At 46.9% G+C, this 26994-nt stretch overlaps 2 protein-coding genes across 18 annotated transcripts; both read right to left on the bottom strand.

Moving 5' to 3' along the window:
• Nucleotides 1–88: 88 nt before the first annotated feature.
• On the bottom strand, nt 89–26994 carry LOC109749279 (uncharacterized). Of its 17 annotated transcripts, XM_073497064.1 has the most exons (17): nt 26564–26994; nt 24201–24318; nt 23901–24083; nt 23741–23812; nt 16120–16302; nt 15859–15939; nt 15589–15675; nt 13965–14099; nt 13458–13665; nt 13229–13300; nt 13012–13072; nt 12339–12477; nt 1248–1358; nt 987–1153; nt 832–878; nt 687–737; nt 89–397 (listed from the first exon to the last, which is right to left on the bottom strand). In XM_073497064.1, exons 4-9 carry the CDS (start codon nt 23759–23761, stop codon nt 13510–13512), a joined length of 663 nt encoding a protein of 220 aa, XP_073353165.1. In that variant the 5' UTR covers nt 23762–23812; nt 23901–24083; nt 24201–24318; nt 26564–26994; the 3' UTR covers nt 89–397; nt 687–737; nt 832–878; nt 987–1153; nt 1248–1358; nt 12339–12477; nt 13012–13072; nt 13229–13300; nt 13458–13509. The 17 variants fall into 17 exon arrangements, 12 of the variants coding, with proteins under 12 accessions (XP_073353165.1, XP_073353172.1, XP_073353167.1 ...); XR_012182551.1 differs by lacking the exon at nt 15859–15939 and having other exon boundaries at nt 13489–13665; nt 16120–16352; nt 26564–26865; XR_012182548.1 differs by lacking the exon at nt 15859–15939 and having other exon boundaries at nt 16120–16352; nt 26564–26865.
• On the bottom strand, nt 9948–11576 carry LOC141021383 (uncharacterized). The gene is made up of 2 exons (XM_073497063.1): nt 10322–11576; nt 9948–10043 (listed from the first exon to the last, which is right to left on the bottom strand). Exons 1-2 carry the CDS (start codon nt 11487–11489, stop codon nt 9997–9999), a joined length of 1215 nt encoding a protein of 404 aa, XP_073353164.1. The 5' UTR covers nt 11490–11576; the 3' UTR covers nt 9948–9996.

The following is a 26994-nucleotide window of genomic DNA, read 5'->3' on the forward strand; positions in this document are numbered from 1 at the left end:
CAGAAAGTAGCGCAGCGCGGGAAAATGTTCCTGTGGTGCCTACACCGACTGGGGAGAATGTGTATCAATGATTTCCTTAGACAAAATGTAGGGAATAGTTACGTTAGTAGAAATGCCATGATCACCTTCAGTGAGAATCTTTATTAGTCCTTCTCATGAAGTCACTTGTGAAACAGTCACATATAGTTGTCATCAAATCGGAGCAAATCTTTCAGTGGAAAAGACCAATCAGGAAATTTAGGTAACGAAACTTTCCCAACGTAACAACCATTGTAAACTGGCAAGTTAAACCTTCCATCATGAGCACCCTTAGAACGTTCCTGAAACCAATATAAAACCTGGCAGGTACCGCATATATACTCAGGACCTCCATAGTACAAACGTCCACGAACAGTTGCTGCCATCCAAAGAGAAACAATTTAAAATTTAACAACTATAATAAATAAGACAGTAGTTTTGCAACAATGTTGGACCCCGACTACAGGAAAAATTTGAGTTGATTATTTGAAAACTCGTCAAAATTTGACTGTGATATCCGTTGTAAGAAAGCATGTTTTTTTTGGCTTTTTTTGTCTCTAAAAAGAAATGAGTACGAAGCGATACAATTCCTGTTTAAATCTACAATGTTAATACAGAAAACTGAGAACTGAACATCAGTCCCTGAAAAAAAGGCTAGAAGCAACTACCTTTCAACAGATCAATGTGATTTTTGGAAAATGGAGACGCAAGTTTTTTAACTGAAAACACAACCGTAGCCACCAATCAAATAAGCAAAGAGAAGAAAGTATGAAAACAATAAAATGGTCAATATGCTAATAAGAAAATACGTACTTTTAATTTTGCCTGATCGATGCCTCCAAAGAAACTTTCTCTTCCTCCTATTCAAACGCACAGGATCAACGTACGGCAGGGGAAATACTGAAGAAGAAGCAGATATCTAAGCATATATGAGTAAATCATGAGAGACAAAAAGAGACGGAAAATACCTAAAGGAGTCGGCTGGGCGCACATGATAGATCAAAAACCAGAGATGAACGATGGTCCAGAGGTCGAAAAAGAATCCATGGGTTGTGGCAACTGGCAAGGAAATAGTTGGATGAAAACAATGGTGTAGAGCAGTCGCCTTGGAGAACGACAGAACAAGACGCCAACTCTGCCGAAAGTATAAAAGAACAGAGAAGGATTAGCATGAGCCAGTAATGCAAAATTTAGATATTGCAAAAAAACAAAGAGAATGAGAGGCCCACCTGAAGAAGCCGAGGGAGTACTTTTGTTACGTGGGTTCTCTTGAATAGGACGCTTTCCCTGACGAATATCCTGATGACGGCGCCGCGCTTCAGCAGGATCAACAGCCCCATCTGCAAAAAACAAAATCATAAACATACAGAAGAGATAACTAAAATAGATATAGTAGATGAAATCAAAGAAGCAAACAACTGCAGCAGCAGCTATACCAACAGAGGGAGCATCCACGACACGCACATGGTGTTATGGCGCTGCTAGAAGGAGGGCGCGAGAGGGCCGGCCGGGGGCCTTTTTGCCCACGGCCGGGCAAGAGGGAAGGGATTTCCTTCTTAATTCTTGCTTGATTAGATTGATACATCTCCTCTCTTTATATAAAGAGGTTTACTTGACTCCCAAGCAAGGCTTTACTTGACCCCTAAGCAAGCGACCCTTATCTCTAATTAACCCTAAGACTAACGGGCTATACTGCCAGACCAGGCCCATTACGTACTCTAACACTACACCCCACCTGGACATGCAACTTGTCCTCGAGCTGCAGCCTAACCAACCTATAACCATGACTCGACGCAACACAAACCTAACACCTAAAAACAAGCCTTTTACATCTCGGCTTGTGTTATTACTCTCAACCTGAAATGGAATGGGACGCTTTATTTTGGACCTCTTTACAAAAAGTGGACACCATCCGCACGTCGGACGTGCACGTGTACAGCCACCTGGATCCCATGGACACCACCTGGAGAAAAGGAGTGCATGTGTATGGCTGTTGGTCTGCACCGCACAGGGAAGAGTTGGAGGGCTTGCGATGGAGAATGATGAGGAGGGGTGCACCCCCCCAACCGCCGATGTCGCAAACTTTGAGGTCGCTGCCCGCGGAGAAAACAGCATGCCCACCGCCCGTGGGGGAAACCGCATGCCCAAGATCCCCGACGCAGCGGACGAGATCGAGGTCCTTTGCGCAGCGAATGGCAATTTTGAGGAGCGGCAGCTGCAGACCACGCATCTCCCGCACACGCCGACGCACTAGGAGGCCGCGCGCAGCAGCCTGCAGCCTCACCGTCGCCGACACGTGGCGGGTAGTGATCCAAGACGGAAGCGGTGACGGCGAGGGCGGGAACCGGACCTGGTGGATCGGGACTCCCGCCGGCGCGGGCGATGCGGGGCCGGAGCTGACCGGCGGTGGCTGCTGCAGCTGCAGCGGCTGCTGCGGTGTCGCGCCAGGTGTGGCGGAGGCTGCCATGAGCGGCGGCTGCCACGGCAGCCAGGGCGGGGCGGTGGTGGCGGTGGATGGCAGCTGCAGCGGCTGCTACAGCGGCCCGGCAAGCGCGGTGGAGGCCGCCTGGTACGGCGGCTGCCACGGCGGCGCGGCGGAGGCCGCCTGGTGCGGCGGCTGCCACGGCGGCGCGACGAAGGACGCCTGGTGCGATGGCAGCCACGGCGGCATGGTGGAGGCCGCCAGGAGCGGCGGCTGCCACGGCGGCGCGGCGGAGGCCGCCTGGTGCGGCGGCTGCCACGGCGGCGCGACGAAGGTCGCCTGGTGCGGTGGCAGCCACGGCGGCATGGTGAAGGCCGCCAGGAGCGGCGGCTGCCACTGCAGCCAGGGTGGGGCGGTGGTGGCGGTGGATGGCAGGTGCAGCGGCTGCTGCAGCAGCCTGGCGAGCGCGGCGGAGGCCGCCTGGTGCGGCGGCTGCCACAGCGGCGCGGTGGTGGCAATGGATGGCGCAGCCGGGTGCGGCTCGTAGGACCCGGCCAAGAACAGGCGGATCTCCTGGACCGCCTGGGTTAGGTCCCGCACGCCCCGGACACCTCCTCCGGGGTGAGGACGGCGGGGGCGGGTGTGACGAATGACAGCAGGAGAGACGGGTTGGGCGGCGGTGAAGACATGATCGAACCGAAGCTAGCTGATACCAAATTGTTATGGCGCTGCTAGAAGGAGAGCGCGAGAGGGCCGACCGGGGGCCTTTTCGCCCACGGCCGGGCAAGAGGGAAGGGATTTCCTTCTTAATTCTTGCTTGATTAGATTGATACATCTCCTCTCTTTATATAAAGAGGTTTACTTGACTCCCAAGCAAGGCTTTACTTGACCCCTAAGCAAGCGACCCTTATCTCTAATTAACCCTAAGACTAACGGGCTATACCGCCAGACCAGGCCCATTAGGCCCATTACGTACTCTAACACATGGAGACCAGACGATGAAGAACGGGACGCAGAGAAAGAATTGCCGACCACACCCACAGTGTCCCCGAAGAAAGCAGAGAAATGGTCTTCTACAACCAGGACCGCCAGATGGATCGGGGGGCAGCGGAACACGGCGGACGCCTCGTACACCGCCTCGATCAACATGAGAAGGCGCAGCGGACGACGGGTCAGGCGAAGAACATAAAGAAATCCCGCCCCGAGAATATCAATCGGGGGATCCAACCAGAGAAAAAGGGAGTCGGACGAAGCATGAATCAAGGGAACAGACCCGTCGGCCCTACCAGGTGCGCCGCCCCGCGGCAAAAGAGCAGCCAACCACCCACGGCCGCCTCGACCAGATCGGTCAAATCCAATCAAGATTCAAGGTGTAGAAAGTAAACCTGAATGAGATGTGCCAATAGGCAACAAACTCTTCAATGCTGGATTTTTAACATCAACATTCAAATGCATCGCTTAAGTCCAAATAACGGGCATGCTTGACATCCCAAACATTGCAAACACAAGGATCATTGGTAGGAGCTAGGGCCCTACCGGATCTAGGGCGTAGGTTGTAGGGGAAGGAGGGGGAAGGAGGGGGAAGGACGAGGGCTGGTGCGCGGCGGCCGACGGCGTGGCACCGTCCTTGCGACGGGAGCAGCGGCGGCGAAGGCAGGAGGCGGCTAGGGTTTAGGTCTCCCGGCTCCCTAAGGGAAGCCGAGCAAATATTGATTGCTTCTTGCTTCCTTAGATTGATACATCTCCTCTCCTTATATAGAGAGGTTTACTTGACTCCTAAGCAAACGATCCTAATACGATAAGATAATTGGGCTAAGCCCCTAATAATGATTAAGATACTTGGGCCATAACCCACTGGGCTAAGCCCCTAATATGCTGGTCATAACACTTCTCCCCGCCTGCACAAACAGCTCGTCCTCGAGCTGTAAGGTGGGGAAGCGCTTGCTGAACTCCTCGAGGTGATCAACCAGCGTCAAACACCTTCGCGACAGCTGGGGCGGCAAGGTCGGCGGCGACGGCGTCCTCCGGAATGTAGTCTGCAACCTCCAGGCAGAAGAGTCGCGGGCAGGCGTGGCTGGGCGTGTAGGGCTCGTCGCAGTTGAAGCATAACCCTTGGCGGCGACGCTCGAGTAGCTCAGCCGAGGTGAGCCGGCGGAACGGGCGCGCCGCGGTCGCGGCGAGAGGTGTCGCGGAAGCCTGAGCAGGCTGACCCTGCGCGAGATCTGGCCAGGGTATCGACCCAGCGGCCCGGGACGGTGATTCCTGCTGGACGGCCACCGCGCGGCGCTCGAACGCGCAGGCGTAGTACATGACCGTCTGGAGATCCTGGGGTCCCCGGAGCTCCACGTCCACGCGGATGTGATCCGGAAGTCCACCAACAAAGAGGTCGGCCTGCTGTTGCGCCGTCACGCCCGACGCGTGGCATGCCAGGGCCTGGAAACGGTCGGCGAAGTCTTGAACCGTGGAGGTGAAGGGAAGGCGGCCTAGCTCTACCAGGCGGCTCCCGCGGATCGGGGGCCCAAAACGAAGGAGGCAGAGCTCGCGGAAGCGCTCCCAAGGGGGCATGCTGCCCTCGTCCTGATCGAGGGCGTAGTACCAGGTCTGGGCTGCACCGCGGAGGTGGTAGGATGCCAGCCAAGTGCGCTCCGACGCGAGCATGCGCTGGCCACGAAAAAACTGCTCACACTGGTTGAGCCAGTTAAGCGGGTCCTCCGTGCCGTCATAAGTGGCGAAGTCGATCCTGGCGAACCGTGGTGGCGTCTGGGTCGGCGCGCCATGGCCGACCGGCTCGGCGGTGCGGAGCAGTGATGATTACGGCGCCCGGTCAACGGTGGGGAGGCCATCGTAGGCCCCCGCGGAGCCGGACAAGGCCCCAGACTGCAGCGTGGGTACCGGTGGGTCCGGGGACGGTGACGACGGAAACCGGACCTGCTGGATCGGGAGGCCTCCCGGTGTGGACTGGCCCAGTCCGGAGCTGGGCGGCGCCGGTGGGAGCTGGACCGGCGCGGTTGGCGCGGCTGGGGGCGGCGCGGGCCAGTGCGGCCACTGCATCGCTGGGGCGGGCGCGGGAGGCGCGGGTAGCGCCGCGAGAACCGGCGCGGGCCACTGCGGCCAGGACGGTGCTGGGGCGGGCGGAGGCTGGAGCGACGGATGGGCCCCGACGATCGCCGCGGGTACCGAGTACCAGGGCAGGTGCAGCAGCGGTAGAGGCGGCCCGCTGGGGTGCCCCGTCTAGAACGGCAGCAGCGGTGGCCTGCCAATTGCAGGCGCACCCTGGGACGGCCTCGGCAGCGCGGGGTGGCCGTAGGCGGCGGTAGTCGCAGCCGGCGGAGGTGCGTGCGGTCCGGCCAGGTACAGATGGATGCCCTGGACGGCCGTCACGAGATCCCGCAAGATGCTGGTGACTTCTTCCGGCGTGAAAACGGCGGTTGTCGGCGCAGCGGAGGTGACCGGGGCCGGCGGCGTGAGAGAACCAGCGGAGGTGACGGTGACCGGGGCCGGCGGCGTTGGGGAACCGGCGGTGGTCATCGGTGCGGTGGTGATGATTGGCAGCGGCGGCGTTGGCGTTGACGAAGACATGATCGAGCCCGAGTCTCTGGATAACAAATTGGTAGGAGCTAGGGCCCTACCGGATCTAGGGCGTAGGTTGTAGGGGAAGGAGGGGGAAGGACGAGGGCTGGTGTGCGGCGGCCGGCGGCATGGCGCCGTCCTTGCAACGGGAGCAGCGGCGGCGAAGGCAGGAGGCGGCTAGGGTTTAGGTCTCCCAGCTCCCTAAGGGAAGCCAAGCAAATATTGATTGCTTCTTGCTTCCTTAGATTGATACATCTCCTCTCCTTATATAGAGGTTTACTTGACTCCTAAGCAAACGATCCTAATACGATAAGATAATTGGGCTAAGCCCCTAATAATGATTAAGATACTTGGGCCATAACCCACTGGGCTAAGCCCCTAATATGCTGGTCATAACAATCATTGTATAGGCATGTGCTTCTCTATTTGATCATCTCCTCATGCAGTTAAGGATCTCTTCTGCAACCCATGTATCTGCAATAGGAAAAGAACATGGCACATTATCATTGAGAAGACATCATATTGCATTCACATCACATGATGAGCTTCGCAAACCATTCAACAACTTTCCCGAAATCCTACCATTGATAAAAAAATCAATGAACTCGCTGAAGACAATAATTATCAACCTCACAACCAGCAAGAAAACAGTGCAATAACTAAAGAACAACACATCATGTACAATAAAAAATCACAAATAAGCATTAGGGGGTTAGAAACAGCAATAAAGCGCTAAAAAGGATAGCCAAGTTGGTAATTAAAATGATTCAATACCACTGCCATATTGCTACCTAGGCATTGCAATTTCCCACTGGCACCTATAATGGTAACAGTGCCCATTTTCTTGAATGGTTCAACTACAGAGGTTTTCATTTGCTGAAATTCAAGCACGGTCACCATAAAGAAAGTTCGATAAATAAGATTCAGTTGTTAGTGTTAGGAATAAGCAACTTGTATTCCCATGAGGCCATAGGCCGATATATATACATGTACAGGTGTGGAACATATGCAGAAAACCCCTTATACAACAGGATAAATACAAAGGGGTACATGACCTATATTATAACTCTAACACCCCCCCTCAAACTCATGGTGGAGGAACAACACTGAGTTTGAAGAGATAAAAGCCATGTTGTGCTCTAGTCTGGGCCTTCGTCAGGAAATCCGCCAACTGTAACTCGGAAGGCACATACTGAAGAGCAATAACCTGATCCTGCACAGCAGCGCGCACATAGAAAGCATCAACACCAATATGCTTGGTGAGCTCATGCTTCACAGGATCGCGCGCAATGCTAATAGCACCTGTACTGTCAGATAAGAGCAGAGTCGGTGTAGTGACAGAAACACCAAAATCCTGAAGTAACCACCGTAACCAAGTCACCTCTGCCGTCAAAAGAGCCATGGCTCGCAACTCAGCCTCAGCACTCGAACGGGAAACTGCAATCTGTTTCTTCGTCTTCCAGGCAATGAGAGAACCGCCAAGAAAAACACAGTAAGCAGAAAGTGAACGGCGATCAGAAGGATCACTAGCCCACGTAGCATCCGCATAGGCCTGAAGCTGTAAAGAACTGGAGCTAGGGAAGAATAGACGGTGAGAGATCGTGCCCCGAAGATATCGGAGAACACGAAGGAGATGACTATAGTGAACCGATGTGGGAGCAGAGACAAACTGACTCAGAATATGAACCGGATAAGAGATGTCCGGACGAGTGACAGCGAGATAAACAAGACTGCCAACAAGATGACGATAACGCGTCGGGTCAGGGAGAGGATCACCATCAGTAGCACGGAGGTGAACATTGAGCTCCATAGGAGTCTCAACAATGCGCTCGTCAGTAAGAGCAGCACGAGCAAGAAGATCCTGGATATACTTTTCCTGGGATATAAAAAAGCCATCAGAGGTAGAAGAGACTTCAATCCCAAGAAAGTAGCGAAGAGGTCCAAGATCAGACATAAGAAACTGCTCACTAAGACGGGCCTTTACAAAGGCAATATATTCAGGGTCATCCCCAGTGATGACCATATCATCAACATAGAGAAGAAGAAGAGTCCGGCCACGAGAAGAAAGGTGAATAAACAATGCTGGATCATGAGCACTTGCTGAAAAACCAGCAGTAGTGACCACAGAGGCAAAACGCTCAAACCAGGCGCGAGGGGCTTTCTTAGGGCCATAGAGAGAGCGACGAAGACGACACACCATGCCATCAGGAACAGAATACCCAGGTGGTGGCTGCATGTACACCTCCTCACGCAGCTCACCATTAAGAAAGGCATTCTTAACATCAAGCTGAGATATAGACCAGTGGCGTGCAGAGGCAACGGCAAGAAGTGTATGAATAGTGGTCATATGGGCCACAGGAGCAAAAGTCTCGTCATAGTCACGACCATGCTCCTGCTGAAAACCACGAGCCACGAGACGAGCTTTGTGACGCTCAAGAGAACCATCGGAGCGAGTCTTAACCTTGTAGACCCACTTACAAGTGATGGGACGGACTCCGGGAGGAAGAGAAACAAGATCCCAGGTACCAGTGCGTTCAAGAGCAGCAATCTCCTCTGCCATCGCAAACTGCCATTCAGGATGAATAACAGCCTGACGGTAAGAAGTCGGCTCAAGAACAGCAGCACCTGCGGTGGGAAATCCAAAGCGATCAATAGGCGGACGAGGACGAGAACGCAAGCCATAAGTAGGCTGAGAGGAAGAGGACGACTCATCCAAGGAAGCATCCACAGGTCGTGAACGACGAGTGTAATGCTGAGGCAAAGATGGAATAAGAGAAGGAGGAATCGCCAAGGTAGAATCGGGGGGTGGCGACGAAGAAGTCACCGGAGATGAAGGTGTAGAATCCAGTGACATGCTAGGTGAGGAGACCGGGGAAGACGGTGGCGGCGAATCGACGAGGGGTGGAGAAGCAGAGGGAGTGGAACGAATAGGCACAGGCGCGACGGGGGTGATAGGTGAGTCAGGAAAAGTGAGGAAAGAGATATCCTCCACTGAAAAAGACGAGGAAGATGGGCGTGGGTAGAAAGGACGAGACTCATCAAAAGTCACGTCTCGAGAGATACGCATCCGACGACCGATAGGATCCCAAAAACGATAGCCCTTATGCTCATCACTGTAGCCTAAGAAGACACACTCAACAGACTGAGCGGTCAGTTTGGTGCGTTCGCGAGGGGCAAGAAGAACATAGCAAACACAACCAAACAAGCGAAGCATCGAATAATCGGGAGAACGATCAAAAAGACGCTCAAAAGGAACACCACCCTGCAAAGCAGCGGACGGCTGAAGGTTGATGAGATAGGCGGAAGTGGAGATAGCCTCGGCCCAAAAATGAGGCGGAAGAGAGGCGGCGATCATCATAGCACGAGCCGTCTCAAGAAGGTGACGATGCTTGCGCTCAGACACGCCATTCTAAGCATGAGCACCAGGACAAAAGAACTGGGCAAGAGTACCCTGCTCAGCAAGAACACCACGCAACATCTTAGAGATATACTCGCCAGCGGAGTCAGCACGAAAAACACGAATGGGTGAAGAGAACTGAGTATGAACCATGGCAGCAAAACGCTTATAAATAGACAACACCTCACTACGTGAAGTCATGAAATAAAGCCATGTGTAACGAGAAAAATCATCGATGAAAATAATATAGTATTTATGACCACCTTTCGAAGCGAAAGGAGCCGGACCCCATACATTAGAATGGACTAAATCGAAAGGACGCTTAGACACTGACTCACTATGTGAATATGGTAACTGAATCTGCTTGCCAAGACGACAACCCTGACACTCTAAAAAGACATCTCCTGAGACAGACCCCAGAAGACCTCGACGAACTAAAGACGATAATCGAGAACCACACAGATGACCAAGTCGATGATGCCACTGCTTGAAGGAACCAGTAACAGAGGCGACAGCAGCGGAGGGACTGGCGATGGTGGTGGCAGCGGAAGGAACATGAAGCCAGTCCAACTCCCAAAGACCCTGAGAATCACGGCGGCGAGGGCCAGCCCCAACCAGAGTGTGCGTGCGACGATCCTGGACAGAACAAGAGTCAACATCAAGGATGACACGACAACCAGAATCAGTAAGTTGACCAGCAGAAAACAGATTCATGGTAAGTCGAGGAACATGAGCAACATCAGGAACAGAATAAGAAGGAGTGGAAAGATGGCCTCTACTAGCAACAGAAAGTGGAGTACCATCAGCAGTGAAGACATGAACAGGAGAATCCAGCGATCGAAGAGAAGACAAAGCGGAAGAATGAGAAGACATATGAAAAGAAGCTCCAGAGTCCAGAACCCATGGGGATGTACCTGACTGTGTAGAGGGCGGGTGCTCAGTGCGGGAAGCATCAATCACAGAACCAGCAATACCCGTCGAGGAAGAACCTGAAGCCGCGAGCAGACGCTTAAGTCTCAGAATATCCTGCTCAGTCAAAGCAATGGCTGAAGCTGGCGAGGGAGATGACGAAGTCCCTGAGGAGGATGATCGCGCCTTGCGCAGGTGTTTCCGCTTTGTGTAGCACTGGGACTCAATATGACCATCATTGTTGCAGTAGTCACAATGTGGACGGGGGCGACCTGAGCCGCCAGAAGGAGTGGGTAAGAGCGGCGGAGCACTGGAGCGAGAATGAGTCGGTGCAGTAGGTGGAGTGGAAGAAGCCCGAGTAGCGAGCACAGAGGGAGCCTCCAGCAAACCAGCACCACGTAAGCGAGTCTCCTCAGCACGAATCTCCGAAAGCGCCTCCATGAGAGAAATACGGCCACGAGCAAACAACTGAGCACGCCGGGGCTCAAACTCCTTACGGAGCCGAGACAGGAACTCGTAGACGCGATGAAACTCCAAATTGGCCTGGACAGCCTGGCAGCAGGGGCAAGTACGACAACCAGCACTGCGGAGAGAATCAAGCTGGCGCCAGATAGCAGAAGTCTGTGCATAAAAGTCATCAACAGTAGAGTCACCCTGCTGAAGAGCATGCTCCTGACGAACCACAGAAAGGTATAAGGCATCACCAGAGGGCTCATAGCGCTGACGAAGACAGGTCCACATCTGAAAGACAGTAGGAAGGCCCAGAAACTCAGAAGCAAACTGAGGCAGAACACTAGCAGTGAGAACAGCTGCAGCACGAGCATCATCATCAAGCCACTGGGTGTAAACAGACAAAGCACCATGATACGTCTGAAGAGCCTCCTCATAGGCCAAAACCCTCTCATCATAGGCACGATCAGCAGCCTCATCAGCAAGCTTAGCCGCATCCTTGGCGGCCTGATTAGCGTCCGTAGGAAGAACCAGTGGAGTCGGCGGAGTAGGGGCCACTGGAGGAACCGGACGCGGCGGACAGCAGACCTCGCCAGAAAGAACACCCCAGAGACGAATGCCACGCATGTGAATGCGCATGAAGCCAGCGAACTCGGTGTAGTTAGTACCATCGAAGATCACCGGACAGCGAGGGACAACTACATAGCCCAATGCAGCAGACATTTTTTTTAGCAGAGATCAGACCTTCCAATCGGGAACGGGATGCTCGATCTGGGCAGAGAAATCGATCGAGGCAGTCAGGCCGAGCAATCAAGGGCAACGGCGGGAGGCGTCAATCAGCAGGGAACGAGGCCGGTTGGGGAGCGGAAGGTGGATCGCGCCCAACCGCAGCACAGAGCGAGCGGAACCTTGGATTCGATCAGATGCAGAACAGCGCCAAGGGGAGGGAGGTCGTCGAGCGGATCTGCCGCTACCTCGAGGCCGAGGCCGTGCTGCAGGAACCTCTCGGCACAGCGGGTCTGGCGAGCGGGCGGCACCGGATCGTGGTCTCCTGCCTGAACTACGTCCAGTCGTCGGGGCGGTCCGGAAGCAGTTGCAGCGACGGCGGCTTCGAGCGGGAGGGAGCGAGGAGCGGCTTCGAGCGGGGGGAGCCTTCGAGCGGGAGAGAAGACGAGCCGGACTTGATCGAGACGGATCAATAGCACGAGTTGCAGCGTGGAAAAAATTGACCTAGCTCTAATACCATGTTAGGAATAAGCAACTTGTATTCCCATGAGGCCATAGGCCGATATATATACATGTACAGGTGTGGAACATATGCAGAAAACCCCTTATACAACAGGATAAATACAAAGGGGTACATGACCTATATTATAACTCTAACAGTTAGAACTATCCTTGACTATGTAGTCGTCCTACATTGAAGCGAGTATTGGACACGAGAGATTTAATTATATTGTTCAGTTTTTATCAACCCAGGAAGAAAATATGAGGGGAAATTCATACATAGAAAGTTTAGTAAACCCACACCGGAAAGAAAAACAGCAAACAATGTTCACTTACACTACTCACCAGTTAGTCTTCATATTTGTCCTAGCAGCTTGGCCAACCTATTTTCTTTGTTGTCGTCGTCGGCAAGCTGGCAGGATGACATCCTCATCCCAGACAGCTCTGGTTCTTCTACAGCAGATAGTTGACAGTGAAGCATAATCTAGAAGGGGGAAATTAAGGAAAGAGCAGGGAATTAGTGAACTGAACATCGAAAGCGAGTAGGGGTAAGACTTATAACTCAAACAACAATTCTTTCGCCCCTATAAATTAAAAGAATTTTCTGTTTGACAGCATATATCCAAAGGAACAAACATGTTGTCTGTTTTATTTCCTTGACACACATCTACCCAGCGATCAAATGGTTCACACCTTTTTTTCTTCTTTTGACACATATCTCCTGAATAATCAAATGGTCGAATTCAAAGTACAGCAGTCATATTAGTGTGCCCGTTGTATCAGTTTTATGATTGGAATACGGTTTTCCCTGCATAAAAACAGATCCAAACAGCCAAGCCAACCGTCCAAAAGGTCTATGTATGTAACTAAATCAATAATCTAAAATCAGCAAGCAACATGCTTGCTGGGGAACACATGCTACTCTCCCAAGCACGATCTAGTTCACAAGAATTAGATACAAATGATTTAAATAAACAAATGGGAAACACATGATACTCTCCCAAGCAAAACCAGAAACCTGACTAAAATGACCGGAGGCCAAGTTCACATATGCTCTAGCCATGATTTCCCCCAATTTTCTGCAACCAAAATGAAAGTGCATGATTAATTTAGCAGCAGGTACAAGCACACACTTAACAAGGGACAATCCTCACTTGGGTATCAGAGGCGAACATGTGTGCATGACTAATTTAGAAGCAGGTAAAACAACACACTTAACAGGGGACAATCCTAACCTAGGTTTCAGAGGGGCATGGTTGAAGAACAAACACGTCGTCCTACCTCCTTGTTCAATTCATCCCTTCCCACTTCAAAAAAGAAACAGATTGACACAGTTCAGTAACAATAATAGTAGCACATTGTTTCATAAGATTTTATATGACAGAAATTTAGACGGGTTTAAACTAAAAAAAAGATAGAGCTGTCTAGGCATGGAAGAAAAAACCGAGTGGAGTAGGATATCACCAGGAGCCTAGGCCTGTCATTCTGGCCTTACCGACGCCAAACTGAAAGAGGGTCATTGCCTGCTCTCCTTATCGAAGCCAAATTTGAAGAGGGTCATTGCCTGCTCTCCTTTTTGCTCCCACCCAATTATCACCTGGTTGTAAGGGAGAGGCGGTGATGGCTTGGATCCACCCTGATCTTTTGCCCTGGTGGCCGGATTCGTCCCTCTCTGTTCACCAGCAGGGGAGTGCATGAGAGAGAATAAGAGAGATCTGGAAAAAGGGATTGACAAGTGGTGATGGGAGGAGGACGGGGAGAAGGAGAGAGAAGAAGGTAGGGCAGAAATTAAAACGAGATTCAGTAAGCTGCTTCAGAAATAAGAACAAAGTACACTGCTTTAGGATACTTTATATGAGTGAATCAGGCCCAGATATATCTTCCAAAAAGAATTCATGTGTACAACAACGATAGCCCTAGGGAGTGAAGAAATGGCATTATAATACCACGAGGGCAATGGATCCAACTCACCTTCATGTAGTCAGCAACATGACCTTCATAGATGTATTTGCGGTGAATCTCAGCGCCCAGCTGCTTCTTATCCTTCTTGAAGCCAGCAAGTCTCTTGTCACTGTGCGGAATATCAAGACCACCATCCAAAGCTCCCTGAAGTAGCCAACAGAGTGAAGCGGGTCTCAAACGGATAAATTGTATGCTCCCTAATTCAATAGCTTAGAACCCCCTAAATATAGAATAAAAGAAACACACCGACAACAGGCAATAAATTCAGTCCAAGATTAGGCATCCGGACCGCCCATGGAGCCACCTTCCGCTCCCGCGTGAGGAGGAAACAAGCCACTTCTTTCGCGCGTCCACCACCTGGACCATCGGGGATGGACGGACCTGCCGCTTCTGGATCGACCACTGGATCAATGGGTCTTCGGCCGCCGAGATTGCCCCCGCTCTCGTAGCACTCGTGCCGCGCCGGCGGCGGCGCCAACGCCTCGTCTCTGAGGCCCTTCAAAACTCGCTCTGGATTGGGGACATCCATGGTGCCATGGGCGCTGCTGCTGCGATCGAGTACGTCGATTTGTGGCGACGGATCCAAAGCATTCAACCTTCGGCCGAACCGGACAGAATCTCTTGGAAATGGACCGACAATGGGATCTACACGGCAAGCTCTGCGTACAAAGCCTTGTTCCATGGATCGACCGCCAGCCCATTCTGGCGTCTCATCTGGCGATCGTGGGCGCCTGACAGCGCCAAGTTCTTTCTCTGGCTCGCCTCGATGGATCGCTGCTGGACGGCTGAGCGCCGCGCTCGCCATGGATTGCCTCAAGATCCCCTCTACAAGCTCTGCGGCCAAGAGCTCGAGTCCCTGGACCACCTACTTGCCCGGTGTGTCTTCTCCCGGATTACTTGGCACGAAATCCTCTCATGGTGCCGCCTACCAATCCCTACGCCGTGCTCCACCGACGCCTTCTTCGACTGGTGGTGCAAGACCAACAACACTGCCCCAGCTTCATCTCGCAAAGGGATCAACTCGCTCGTCGCGCTCACTGCCTGGTCCATTTGGAAGCACCGAAACGCCGCTGTCTTCGATAATGCCTGGCCCTCAAATGATGATCTTGCTCGCACAATCAAAGACGAGGCCCGCCTGTGGGCACGTGCTGGAGCAACTAAGTTAGCATCCATCATTCCTGTAACCTAAGATCTATTGTAGCGAGGCTGAGCACCCTCCCCTCTGCTCATGTTGCACTCTCCGGGTCGCCTTCGGCGCATGATCCCTAGAGTTGCACCCTGTACTACCCCCCTATCAATGAAATGATACGCAACAATGCGTATTCACCAAAAAAAAGTCCATCAATGAGCCTGCCGCAGAGCGATGGATCAAACAACACTGTAAGTAAGCTATATATTTTTCTTGGCTTTTCATGTTTAACAACTACATCCTTTAAAATGTCTATTATTTAGATTTCTAACCTATCCAGCAAAATTATCAATCGCGTATTCAAGATCTGTAGGTAAACAAAATAAAAGAGACTTTTCACCACGAAACTCATCTAGTCATCACAAATCATAGCATCAGAATAAGAGAACAAAGTTTAACAGTGACAAAACAAAAGGAAATCAAAGCATTACAGCAGCAGCTCACCATGGCAATCCTGGAAAGCGAAGACTTGTCAGTGTAGAAGAGGTATGTGAAACCCTCTCTGCCTGATCTTCCTACTCTTCCTCGCGACTGCAGATAAAAAGAAAAGCTGTGAACTTGAGATCCATATCTCAGATTCATATACATCCAATTTTTTTGGCAAAAAAGGCAAAGTAAAAATCTGAGAACCAAAACCAACTGATAGAGCTGCGAGAGCCCAAATAGTTCTGCAAAGAAGAATCATTATTTCCCCATAAGAAAACTTCTCCATACCAAGTTGTATATTCTTTGACACATCCAGTGGGAAAAATATTTAGCAATAAAATTGGTCATTGAAGCTAAAGCACTATTCACCTATGCAACAAGAACATAAATTAGTATCAGAGTTCTAACATCAAATGTAGGTCTAGTCCATAATAAGCTAACTACCTGGAATACCTAGCAACTTAAAATATATGCTTGAATGAAGCTGCAGAATGAAACAAAAAAGGGAGACGAGTGAGAGCAGAGGGGAGAGAGGAGGTGGAGGCAAACCTGAACCGCCTCGGCATCCTTGCTCCTGCTCCTACTGTGCCGGGAAGGAGAAGGTTGCGGGGCGCAGGAGATGCGTGGACTCGCCACTGTGCACAAGCTGCAGGTGTCGGCGCCCCACCTTCTGAGGCCACCGCACCACCGCACTGCGCATGCTCCTCGACGAAGAGTCAGAGCGCAGCCGAACTAAATCTCACAATCCACCATAAAGTTTGGTTCAAGATCACGGCGCCTAACTAAATCCAAATTGTTCCAAATTTATTAAAGATTCATTTATCCACCAACATAATAATCACCATGCTCATCTATTAGACCTAAAATCTCATAATCCACCAAACATCTTTGACTATCTTCTCAAGACACAACCACCTAACTAAATCCAACTAAAATCTCATAAATCACAGAGAAGTTTGGTTCAATATCACAATCACCTAACTAAATCCAAAATTTTCAAGATTAATTAATACACCGAACATCTTTGACTATATCCTCAAGATCACAATCAACTAACTAATCCATAAAAAATCTCATAATCCATCATAAAATTTGGTTGAAGATCACAATCACCTAACTAAATTCAAACTTTTTCAAGTTTATTAAAAGTTTATTTATCCATCAATAAAACAACCAACGTGCTCACCTACTAGTAGACCTAAATTCACATAATCTACTGAACATCTTTTACTAGCTTGTCAAGATCCCAATCACCTAACTATATCCAACCAAAACCTCATAATGCCCCGTAAAAATTGCTCAAAAGATCACAATCATCTAACTAAATCCAAATTGTTCCAAACTAAATTAAATATCTGTTTATTCGCCAATATAGTAATCACCATGCTCATCTACTAGACCTAAAATCTCATAATCCACCAAACATCTTTGATTATCATCTCAAGACACAATCACCTAACTAAATCCAACTAAAATCTCATAATCCAGCGTGAAATTTGGTTCAGTATCACAACCACCTAACTAAATCCAAATTGTTCAAGATTAATTAATCCACCAAACATCTTTGACTATCTCAAGATCACAATCAACTAACTAGTCCATCAAAAATCTCCTAATCCACCATAAAATTTGGTTCAAGATCACAATCGCCTAAGTAAATCCAAATTATTCCAAATTTATTAAAGATAAATTTACCCACCAATATAATAATTGACATGCTCACCTAGTAGACCTAAATTCATATAATCCACCGAACATCTTTTACTAGCTCGTTAAAATCACAATAAACTAACTAAATCCAACCAAAACCTTATAATCCACCATAAATTAGGTTAAAAGATCACAATCACCTAACTAAATCCAAATTGTTCCAAACTAAATTAAATATCTGTTTATCCACCAATATAATAATCACCATGCTCGTCTACTAGACCTCTCATAGTCCACGAAACATCTTTGATTATCATCTCAAGACACAATCACCTAACTAAATCCAACTAAAATCTCATTAATCACAAAGTTCAAGATTAATTAATCCACCAAACATCTTTGACTATTGTTAAGAAAAAGTATCTCCTCGAGATCACAATCAACTAAATCCATTGAAAAATCTCGTAATCCATCATGAAATTTGTTCAATATCACAATCGCCTAACTAATTCCAAATTGCTCCATGTTTACTAAAGAAGTCGCTTCTTCCTTGAGATTGAGGTTTCTTTTACCTCTAATGGCTTCTTTATTTCCTAAGAGAAGTATATTCAGGATCTTCTTGCTTATGCTGCTCTTATTGATTAGCACACTATTGAGACTGCTATGGAGCTCAACATCTACCTTTGTGTCCACCTCCGCTCCCTGGAAAGTCCGGATGGGCATCCGTTGCCTGGTGGCGGGTTGCTATGTGTGCTGTCTTGATCCCACATCCCGGGTTCCCTTGCTGGATGCCACCATAACCGCACGCTCAAGCACCAACAATGGCGAGCAAGAGCTCGGACAATCGGCGCATACCTGAATTTTACCCACGAGACGCGCCCGAGAACACGGCGCTACCTATCGTCAAGGTCAAGGGCGCACAGTAGAACGTGGGATGCTTAATCAAGTGCGTGACACAAAATCCACAAACAGGACAAGGACACCAAGCCAGATCAGCGAGGAACGGAAAGTGCTCAGGCACGTAAGATGCTGGGTCAAGTCCATCTACTGCCACTACCCCCAGTCTCTCCACCTCTATCGCCTTGTTTACTAGTTATTTTCAGTAGTGGCATCATCGCCTTAAGTCACTTGTGTGGCCCTCATCTCTATCCACCAATATAATAAGCAAAATGCTCACCTACTAGATCTAAATTCACATAATCCATCAAACATCTTTTACTAGCTTGTCAAAATTACAATCTCCTAACTAAACCTTATAATCCATCGTAAAATTAGGCTGAAAGATCACAATCACCGAACTAAATCCAAATTGTTCCAAACTAAATTAAACATCTGTTTATCCACCAATATAATAATCACTATGCTCATCTATTACACCTAAAATCTCATAATCCACCAAAAAAATTGATTATATTCTCAAGACACAATCACCTAACTAAATCCAACTAAAATCTCATAAATCACAAAGAAATTTGATTCAATATCACAATCACCTAACTAAATCCAAATTGTTCAAGATTAAATAATCCATCGAGCATCTTTGACTATCTCCTCAAGATCACAATCAACGAAATCTCGAAATCATAATCCATCATGAAATTTGTTCAAGATCACAATTGCCTAACTAATTCCAAATTGCTCCATGTTTACTAAAGAAGTCGCTACTTCCTTGAGATTGAGGTTTCTTTTACCTCTAATGGCTTTTTTATTTCCTAAGAGAAGTATATTCAGGATCTTCTTGCTTGTGCTGCTCTTATTGATTAACACACGATTGAGACTGCTATGGAGCTCAACATCCACCTTTGTGTCCACCTTCGCTCCCTGGAAGTCCGGATGGGCATCTGTTGCCTGGTGGCGGGTTGCTATGTGTGCTGTCTTGATCCCACATCACGTGTTCCCTTGCTGGATGCCACCATAACCGCACGCTCAAGCACCACCAATGGAGAGCAAGAGCTCAGACAATCGGCGCATACCTGGATTTTACCCACGAGACGTGCCCAAGAACACGGCGCTACCTATCGTCAAGGTCAAGGGCGCACAGTAGGAGAACGTGGGATGCTTAATCAAGTGCGTGACACAAAACCCGCAAACAGAACAAGGACACCAAGCCAGATCAGCGAGGAAAGAAGAGTGCACAGGCACGTAAGATGTCAAGTCCATCTAATGCCACTACCCCTAGTCTCTCCACCTTTATTACCTTGTTTGCTAGTTATTTTCAGTAGTGGCATCACCGCCTTAAGTCACTTTGCGTGGCCTTCATGTCTATCCACCAATATAATAATCAAAATGCTCACCCACTAAATCTAAATTCACATAATCCATCGAACATCTTTTACCAGTTTGTCAAAATTACAATCACCTAACTAAATCCAGCCAAAACCTTATAATCCATCGTAAAATCGGGTTAAAAAGATCACAATCACCGAACTAAATCCAAATTGTTCCAACTATATTAAATATCTATTTATCCACCAATATAATAATCACCATGCTCATCTATTACACCTAAAATCTCATAATCCACCAAAAATCTTTGATTATATTCTCAAGACACAATCACCTAACTAAATCCAACTTAAATCTCATAAATCACAAAGAAATTTGGTTCAATATCACAATCACCTAACCAAATCCAAATTGTTCAAGATTAATTAATCCACCGAACATCTTTGACTATCTCCTCAAGATCACAATCAACGAAATCTGTTGAAAGTCTCATAATCCACCATGAAATTTGTTCAAGATCACAATCGCCTAACTCATCCAAATTTCTCCATGTTTACTGAAGATCCATTTATCCACCAATGTAATGATCAACATGCTCACCTACTAGAACCAAAATTCACATAAGCCACCGAACATCTTTTACTAGCTCGCTAAAATCATAATCACCTAACTAAATCCAACCAAAACCTTATAATCCACAGTAAAATTAGGTGAAAATCACAATCACCTAAATAAATCCAAATTAAACTACATATATGTTTATCCACCAATATAATAATCACCATGCTCATCTTTTAGACCTAAAATCTCATAATCCACCAAACATTTTTTACTATCTTCTCAAGACACAATCACCTAACTAAATCCAACTAAAATCTCATAAATCACGGAGAAATTTGGTTCAATATCACAATCACCTAACTAAATCCAAATTGTTGAAGATTAAATAATACACCAGACATCTTTGACTAGCACGCACGCCTATCTTCTCTTCTCGAGAGGATGAAATCAATCTGGCTAGAGTGTTGACCACTACTAAAAGCAACTAGAAGTGATTCTCTCTTTTTAAAGAGGGTGTTAGCTACGATCATGTCGTAGGCTAGAGCAAAGCTTAAGACATCTTCTCCTTCTTGATTCCTGATGCCATAGCCAAAGCCCTCATGCACCCCTTCAAAACCTATGTTAGATGTACCCACGTGGCCATTGAGGGTCTCCTCCTATGAAGAGCTTCTCGCCAATCCGTACACTCCTGACCATGTCCTCCAGGCCTTCCCAGAACTTCCTCTTGGTGTTCTCATTGTGGCCTACTTGCGAGGCATATGCGCTGATAACATTGAGAACTAAGTCCCCAACTAACAGCTTGACCAGGATAATCATGCCCCCACATCTCTTGACGTCTACCACTCCATACTTGAGAATCTTGTTGATCAAGATGCCTACGCCATTTCTGTTTGTAACTGTCCCCGTGTACCACAACTTGAAGCCGGTATCCTCCACCTCCTTCACCTTCTGTCCTCTCCATTTGGTTTCTTGGACGCAAAAGATATCAACACTTCTCCTCACCGCTGCATCAACTAGCTCTCGAAGCTTCCCTGTCAGAGACCCTATGTTCCAGGTACCTAAGCAGATCCTCCTAGGCTCGGCTAGCTTCCTTACCCTTCGCACTCGTCGAGTCAAATGCGAAGACCCTTGCTCATTTTCCACTACATCAGGGTGCCGATGTAGCGCGCCACTAAGGATGCGACGACCCGATCCTCGCTCACTTGCCACCATATCCAGATCAAGATACGGCGTGCCATCGGAGGGGTGACAACCTGGCCCTTGCCCATTTGACACCACCCCAGGTTCCGATGTGGCACGCCGCTGAGAGGGTTACGTCCCAACAAAAATCTTTTGGGTTTCATCTCCATAAGAGTGGCTGAGTTTTTATGTTGGCTCGCCAGCCTATCACAACCCTCCTCCTTTACCAGGGCTTGGACCGGCTATGTTGAGACACCATAGGCGGAGTTAGTTCAATATCACAATCACCTAACTAAATCCAAATTGTTCAAGATTAATTAATCCACTGAACATCTTTGACATCTCCCTAAGATCACAATCTACTAACTAAATCCATTGAAAATCTCGTAATCCACCGTGAATTTTTTTTCAAGATCACAATCGCCTAACTAAATCCAAATTGCTCCATGTTTACTAAAGATCCATTTATCCACCAATATAATAACCACCATGCTCACTTACTAGAACAAAATTAACATAATTCACCAAACATCTTTGACTTTCTCGTCAAGATCACTGTCACCTAACTAAATCCAACAAACCGCAAAACACCATGAATTTGGTTGAAAGATCACAATCACCTAACTAAATCCAAATTGTTCCAAACTAAATTAAAGATTTGTTTATGCACCAATATAATAAGGGGGCTGCTACACGTTAGCCGGTGGATATTTTTAACAACAGATGTCTTGTTGCGGAGACATTTGCAACAGAGGTTATGTTGCTTTTTTTTGGGCAAACTAGGTTGTGTTTGTGGTATTTGTTTTGCAACATGGGTTGTGTTGCAGATTTTTTTTGCAGAATGCGTCGTGTTGTGGGATTTGTTTTGCAACATAAGTCATGTTGCGGGATCTAGCCCCTGGAGATTTAGCTCTTCGTCGATTTGCAAAAAGGGGCTAGTTGCAGAATCTCTTTCTAAAACAATGGACCAGTTGCTCCAGACTGTCTAATGAAGCCCATCTAACAGACATGGAGGTGGTGGACGCTCGCATAAGATATGTCGGTTGAAGGGAATCATTTCCCATAAGATATGCTCATTTAACATACCTAAATTCTCATAATCCACCACACATTTTAACTATCTTCTTAAGACACAATCACCTAACTAAATCCACCCACAATCAAATAAATCACCGACAAATTTGGTTCAATGTCACAATCACCGAACTAAGTCCAAATTGTTCACGATTAATTAATCCAACGAACATCTTTGACTATCTCCTCAAGATCTCAATTAACTAATTAAATCCATTTAAAAATTTCGTAATTACCATGAAATTTGGTTCAAGATCACACCCGCCTAACTAAATCCAAATTACTCCAAGTTTACTAAATATCCATTTATCCACCAATATAACAACCACCATGCTCACTACTAGACATAAATTCTTACATAATCCATCAAACATCTTTGACTACCTCATCAAGATCACAATCACCTAACTAAATCCAACCCAAACATCAAAATCCACCGCGAATTTGGTTAAAAGATCAAAATCACCAAACTAAATTCAAATTGTTTCAAACTAAATTAAAGGTTTGTTTATCCACCAATATAATAGTCATCATGCTCACATACTAGACATAAAATCTTAAAATCCACCCAACATCTTTGACCATCTTCCCAAGATCATAATAACTTAACTAAATCCACCTAAAATCACATAAATCATTGTGAAATTCGGTTCAATATCACAATAGCCTAATAAATCCAAATTGTTCAAGATTAATCAATCCATCGAATATCTTTGAGTATTTCCTCAAGATCACAATCAACCGACTAAATCTTTCTAAAATCTCGTAATCCACCATGAAATTTGGTTCGAGATCACAATCGCCTAACTAAATCCAAAATTTCTCAAGTTTATTAAAAATTTATTATTCACCAATAAAATAACCACCATGCTCACCTACTAGACCTAAATTCACATAACCCACCGAACATCTTTTACGAGCTCGTCAAGATCACAATCACCTAACTAAATCCAATCAAAACCTCATAATCCACCGTGAAATTTGGTTTAAGATCGCAATCACTTAACTAAATCAAAAATGTTCCAAACAAAATTAAAGATCTATTTATCCACCAATATAATAATCAACACGCTCATCTACCATACCTAAAATCTCATAATCCACAAAACATTTTTTACTATCTTCTCAAGATTAAATCACGTAACTAAATCCACCTAAAATCTCATAATTTATCATAAATATGGTTCAATATCACAATCACCTAACTAAATCCAAATTGTCCAAGATTAATTAATCCACCGAACATCTTTGACTATCTCCTCAAGATCACAATGAACTAAATAAATGCATCAAAATCTCATAATCCACCATGAAATTTGGTGCAAGATCATAATCACCTAACTAAATCCAAATTGCTTCAAGTTTATTAAAGATCCATTTATCCACCAATATAATAACCACCATGCTCATTTACTAGACATAAATTTTCATAATCTATCGAACATCTTTGACTATCTCGTCAAGAAAGCAGCCAGCTTACCTTGTTGTTAGCAATTTGCATCTAGAATTGCTCAACACAACTAGAGATAGTGCCAAATGAGCCAGCATCAGCCTGCAGAAGGTCACATGACAAGTATGGTTGAATAAATGGATGCACAACTAAATGTGAAGTCCTGACCATAAAAAAGATATCACAGTACCTCTGCAAAAACATCACTTATCAACTGCTCAGCTCTGCTTATCTGGTCAGGGTGCCCAAAAGATCAGCCAATCTTGTCCGTGATCCGGGTTGAACATCCATGTCCCTTGTTACTTATCTTTGCCCCTGACTAAAGTTGGATATGCTTTATAGTTTCTCCAGCATTTCCAATGATAACACCAACCTAAAAGAGGTTACAAACATTATCAGTTAGCAGAGCAAAAAAAAACTGCACTTCATGCAACCTTGTATCAACTGCAAGAATGCAAAAACCAAACGAGTAAACTCCCAAGTAGCATACCTTCCATTTGGGATATCAATCCTTTTTGTTGTACTACCACTCTAGTATCCACCACCATATGAAGAATACTGATGTGTGTTTCCTTGAGAAGATAAGTGTGGGATGGAAGAACCATGGCCTGGAAACAAAACAACAACTCATTATATTATTGATAGATGCAGATCTGTTGAGTGAGAAGAACCTTCATGTGGACAACATAAAATGGGACAATAATGTCAGTACATAAGTAACAAATTAATAACGTTTAGAGCTGACTAAAAAGGCAAAAATATTACTGGAAATCGAGCTGACTAAAAATATTAGTGGAAATCACATCATCTATGTACTACAGGAGATAATAAAATGTTTGGCTCCATGCCGATAGACAATCATCAATTCAGTATGTTACTATTTTTTGCATGTTAAAAAGGAACCACAAAAACTATTGTCATTTGTTGCATCTAGCAGACAGGGCCAGTTCCACGAGACATTGAATAAAATATTACATGATATAGCAGAATCAAACTATGGATACATATTTTATTTGAGCTGGGCATAAAAGGATTGTTGTACATCAGTTCCAGCCTCTTATAGCTTCTGTTTGTCATCTAGATATTTAAGATATTTGGTCTGATGATCTCCCCTACATTTGCTTGTTTAAACAAACAGGAATTAAAGTTGATGGAATGCAAGAAAAAATAGTTTGTAATTAGATCTGTGATTCTGTGAATGCGAAGGTGCATTCTTACAAATTGTCCGCGCATGTTAGTTTCCCTGGCTGCATTATACAGACAACCCTGGTGGTGGTCGTCTGAGCATGCAAATAACAGGGAGCGAGCTGGAGACAAGATTACCAAGGGCGGTGGCCGTCTACGCAAGAACAGCTTTGACAAGTGCATCATACATTGGTGAGCACTGAGTACCAACTAACAAAATCCCCTATGTGCTAATAATGTCCGCTAATGATGTAATTGCATAAGCTTTTGTATGATGGTTCTCAGTACTAGGTTTGGAACTGGTTTTATTTATATGTAACTACATCTCTATGTGAAATTGGGATTGCTGAATTTGTCGGGTTCAACTACTAGTTCGAGCTGCCCGGTCTTCTCCTGCTGCCTTATCTGCCCTCCTCTTCAACCTAGAGTGTCCTGAAGCCTCAAGTATTAATGCTACCAATGGCAAAGATACAACAATTACCTTGTGTTTTCTACAGAAGTTTTAAATTGTTTTCATGCTCATAATTGTGTCGATGGTTGAACTGATTCAGAGGGGGGGAGGGGGGGGGGGTTGATTAGATCATTGCAAAAGAGAGGGAGGGAGAGAGAAGTTTACCATGACACAACAAAAACTGTGGGCCCACCTTACTAACACATGCATGATGTGAAATATAACACAACTGCACCATTACGTGTTTGAAATTCAAAGTGTGTGAGTGGATGGTGGTGGTGGTGGTGGAAAGAGCTATTGCGAGCTTGGACCGAGGAGGTACATAGATGAAGATATTGCGGGCTTTAACGAGTAACCACGACTAGCTGATTCACAAGATGATCTTTAAGAAAAATTGGTAGTAATAGCTAAAACCTGTTTAGAAGCACAACTACAGTATGTGCACTTAATAAAATACAAGTCAGTTTTGCTTGTGCTTTGCTTTCTGTTTACGTTTTCCAGAAATTTACAAGGAATGGCATGTGTCGTCTATAACATGTCCCTTTTGTGTGAATGTTCAACTAGGAGTAGTTTCATCTCGAGCACTGCAATAATACATGCTACTCTCAGCGACTACTAACATGAAGTTGCACTCAGACTCTCGCATGTATTTTGGTACTTTTGCAGAGTACCGATGGTGTCCTTTTTGTACATATGAAACCCTACAATATCTTTAGAGCATGGAGGAGTTCGTTTGTGCTGCCAACCCTCACCATATTCTGCAAATATCACCGACTTCACCATCCATGAGTGGCAAGTCATGTTTTCTATTTTGTGGTGTTATAAGTAAAAAAATGTTCATATTCGATGGATGAGACCGTACAATGTATTTAGAACATCTAATCCACACATGTCTATAACTTTGAGCCTTGGATGAATAATTGATGATTGAACTGGGAACATGGGTGGTACCATAATCATGAAAGGCGTCTCCACGAGTTGATGCTACACGATATGAAGCTACAAGGTGACTCTGATTGTCTTCAAATCAATGGACGAAAGGGAGTAAATAATAAACAGGGTCAATTTGAAAAAATATCAATCAAGATAATATCTTCTTTGTGAGACGGTTATTAAAATTGACCATCAATTTGTGTCTACTTGATCATATTATGAGCCTACGGGCACTCTACTAGTCTAGTTAGGATTTGGCTGGCAGGGAGGGGGGATGAGCTTACTTCGCGGCGTAGTGGAGCTGGTACAGGCTTGAGCATCGACGTTATCGCCGTCGAAGCAGGAGCCGAGGAGCGCCGGGATGGCGGCGGCGTCCAGGTCGTCGTAGAGATGCGCGTCCGCCCCACAACCCACGACGTTGCCGCGCCTCTGGGCCGCATCCCCGAAAATCCACGACCTACTCTCCCTATAGGCTATAGGCCGCCTTGCGTGCCCTGGCTCCCTCGTCGAACCCGGCGGCGGAAGGCTATGCGGCGGCGATCTGGGAGCGTTCCCCGGCCGTGTCAGTCTCGTACGGGAGCGCGATGGGTACGCGGAGCGGGCCGCACTTGACGTGTAACCCTGTGTCGTCCGGGCGAGGGACTGGCCCGTACTTTGTGGGCCTGGTCCACATAGGGGAGACAGATGGGCTTGGAAGCGGGGACTCGGTGAGTAC

Source organism: Aegilops tauschii, chromosome 4, assembly GCF_002575655.3.
Source record: "Aegilops tauschii subsp. strangulata cultivar AL8/78 chromosome 4, Aet v6.0, whole genome shotgun sequence".
Classification (NCBI taxonomy): Eukaryota; Viridiplantae; Streptophyta; class Magnoliopsida; order Poales; family Poaceae; genus Aegilops; species Aegilops tauschii.